Below are 3,219 nucleotides of genomic sequence, written 5' to 3' on the forward strand. Positions count from 1 at the left end.
TTCATCTTCAATCGGTGTTGTGCCAGGTTTGTGGGGCCTTTCCTTTTTGCCTGTTTTTGGATTTATTGGACCATCATCCTCTTCATCTTCAGGCAATGATGTGCCAGGTTTGTTTAGTCTTTCCTTTTTGCCTGTATTTGGATCTATTGGACCATCATCATCTTCATCTTCTGGCGATGTTGCGGCATGTTTATTGGACTTTTTCTTTTTGCCTGTTTTTGGATTTATTGGACCATCATCCTCTTCATCTTCAATCGGTGTTGTGCCAGGTTTGTGGGGCCTTTCCTTTTTGCCTGTTTTTGGATTTATTGGACCACCATTATCATATTCATTCTCAGGCATTGTTTTTCCACGTTTGTGGGGCCTTTCCTTTTTGCCTGTTTTTGGATCTATTGGAACATCAACCTTTTCATCTTCAGGCGATGTTGTGACATGTTTGTTGGGCTTTTCCTTTTTGCCTGTTTTTGGATCTATTGGACCATCATCATCTTCATCTTCAGGCGATGTTTTGGCATGTTTGTTGGGCTTTTCCTTTTTGCCTGTTTTTGGATCTATTAGATAATCATCATCTTCATCTTCAATCGGTGTTGTGCCAGGTTTATGGGGCCTTTCCTTTTTGCCTATTTTTGGATCTATTGGACCATCATCCTCTTCATCTTCAATCGGTGTTGTGTCAGGTTTGTGGGGCCTTTCCTTTTTGTCTATTTCTGGATTTACTTTAGTACTGTCAGATGTTTCATCCTTTTTGTGAGGGATATTTTTTCCGGTGGGAACCGTTAAAATAGATTGATCTCCATTGGGTGTATCCTTGAAATTTTTTCTGTCCGAAGGATTTTCTTGCTTTTGGTCCTTATTATCTGGAAGATTTTCTTTTTGTATATCGGGATTCATACTGTCATTTTCTCTAATTGTAGGCTTCTTCTTTTTTGGTACCTTTCTCTTTCTCCTCACAGGTACTTTTTCTTCCACCTCATACTCTTCATATTCATCTTCCTCATCAGGATTTGGTACATCATTTTCAGATTGGCCTGGTATTTTCTTTAGGGTTTCTTCGGGGTTGTGTTGTGTTTCTGTTCCCTTCTCCAGTTTTGGAGATTTATCGACATTAGAATCATCTGGTGACTTGCTACGTATCTTTTTGCCTGTTTTTAGATCTATTGGACCATCAACCTCTTCATCTTCAGGCAATGTTGTGCCAGGTTCGTTTAGTCTCTCCTTTTTGCCTGATTTTGGATCTATTGGACCATCTTCATCTTCAGGCGATGTTGTGGCATGTTTGTTGGGCTTTTCCTTTTTGCCTGTTTTTGGATCTATTGGGCCATCATCCTCTTCATCTTCAATCGGTGTTGTGCCAGGCTTGTGGGGCGTTTCCTTTTTGCCTGTTTTTGAATTTATTGGACCATCATCATCTTCATCCTCAGGCAATGTTTTTCCAGGTTCGTGGGGCCTTTCCTTTTTGTCTGATTTTGGATCTCTTGGACCATCACCCTTTTCATCTTCTGGCAATGTTGTGCCAGGTTTGTGGGGCCTTTCCTTTTTGCCTGTATTTGGATCTATTGGACCATCATCATCTTCATCTTCTGGCGATGTTGCGGCATGTTTATTGGGCTTTTTCTTTTTGCCTGTTTTTGGATCTATTGGACCATCATCCTCTTCATCTTCAATCGGTGTTGTGCCAGGTTTGTGGGGCCTTTCCTTTTTGCCTGTTTTTGGATTTATTGGACCATCCTCATCTTCAGGCAATGTTTTTCCAAGATTGTGGGGCTTTTCCTTTTTGCCTGTTTTTGGATCTATTTGACCATCATCCTCTTCAACTTCAGGCAATGTTGTGCCAGGTTTGTTTAGTCTTTCCTTTTTGCCTGTTTTTGGATCTATTGGACCATCATCCCCTTCATCTTCAGGCGATGTTGTGGCATGTTTGTTGGGCTTTTCCTTTTTCCCTGTTTTTGGATCTATTGGACCATCATCATCTTCATTTTCAGCCGATGATGTAACATGTTTGTTGGGCTTTTCCTTTTTGCCTGTTTTTGGATCTATTGGACCATCATCCTCTTCATCTTCAGGCAATGTTGTGGCATGTTCGTTGGGCTTTTCCTTTTTCCCTGTTTTTGGATCTATTGGACCATCATCATCTTCATTTTCAGGCGATGTTGTAACATGTTTGTTGGGCTTTTCCTTTTTGCCAGTTTTTGGATTTATTGGACCATCTTCATCTTCAGGCAAACCAGGTTATCTGGCGTTTTTTGTCCGGTTTGTCCTTTCTGGATTTGCTAGGACCGTGTTGTAACGACTTCCTACTTCTCCTACTACCCAGTGTTTATCTAGCGTTTTTGGCCACGTTTTTCCTTTTCGGGGTGTCTAGAACCTTTTTTAACGGACTTCTACTTCTACCAGGTTATTTAGGTTTTTGGACCGTTTTTCCTTTGCCGGGGGTGTTGGACCGTGTTGTGGCCTAGATATCGTACCTTCCCCTACTACCGGTTATCTAGGTTTTTTGTCCGTTTTTCCTTTCTGATCTGTCGTTGACCTTGTTGAACCGAGACTTCTACTCCTACTACAAGCGTCTTATCTAGGGTTTGTCCGTTTATCCAGTTTTTGGGTGCGGGTAACAACATGTTTGTAGCGGACTTTATACTTCTACTCTACCGAGGACTTATCTGGATGGTTTTTGTCCCTTTTTCCTTTTTTCACGTAGAGGCGTTGTTTGTTATGTTGTTATGTTAGCCAGAGACTTTACTTCCCTACTACCAGGGTTATCTAGGTGGTTGTCCGTTTTTCCTTTTCGGATTTGTTGACGCGTAGTTTTACAACGGACTTCTACTTCTCCTCCTGACCAGTTTACTTTTAGGTATTTGTCCGTTTTTCCTTTTCGAGGGTGGTTTGAACCTTTTTGTGACGACTTCTACCTTCTATCAGGTTACTTAGGTTTTTGTCCGTTTTTCCTTTCTGAGGTTTTGGACCGTTGTGTGGCTAAGCGGCTCTACTTCTTCCTACTACCAGGTTATCTAGGTTTTTGTCCGTTTTCTTTTTCTGGTTGTTTGTACGGTGTGTGATGGATACCTTCTACTTCTACTACTACCAGTTTCTAGGTTTTTCTCCGTTTTTCCTTTCCGGTTGTTTGGTACAACGTTGTAGCGGGCGACTTTTTGGTTTCCTACTACCACGTTATCTAGGTTTTTTGTCCGTTTTCCTTTTCCTGGGTGTTAGAACCTTTGTTGT

At 41.4% G+C, this 3,219-nt stretch overlaps 1 protein-coding gene across 1 annotated transcript in view; it reads right to left on the reverse strand.

The window, feature by feature from the left end:
* Positions 1–71: 71 nt before the first annotated feature.
* Positions 72–3,219, reverse strand: part of LOC103522052 (ABC transporter F family member 4-like) — a gene marked incomplete at both ends in the record, with an annotated part of 3,984 nt that continues 836 nt past the window's right edge. The window contains 2 exons of the mRNA XM_026832428.1: positions 72–1,298; positions 1,623–2,182. Coding sequence (XP_026688229.1) covers positions 72–1,298; positions 1,623–2,182 — 1,787 coding nt within the window. The remainder of the gene's footprint in view (positions 1,299–1,622; positions 2,183–3,219) is intronic.

This window comes from Diaphorina citri, unplaced genomic scaffold, assembly GCF_000475195.1.
Source record: "Diaphorina citri unplaced genomic scaffold, Diaci psyllid genome assembly version 1.1 scaffold6674, whole genome shotgun sequence".
Classification (NCBI taxonomy): domain Eukaryota; kingdom Metazoa; phylum Arthropoda; class Insecta; order Hemiptera; family Psyllidae; genus Diaphorina; species Diaphorina citri.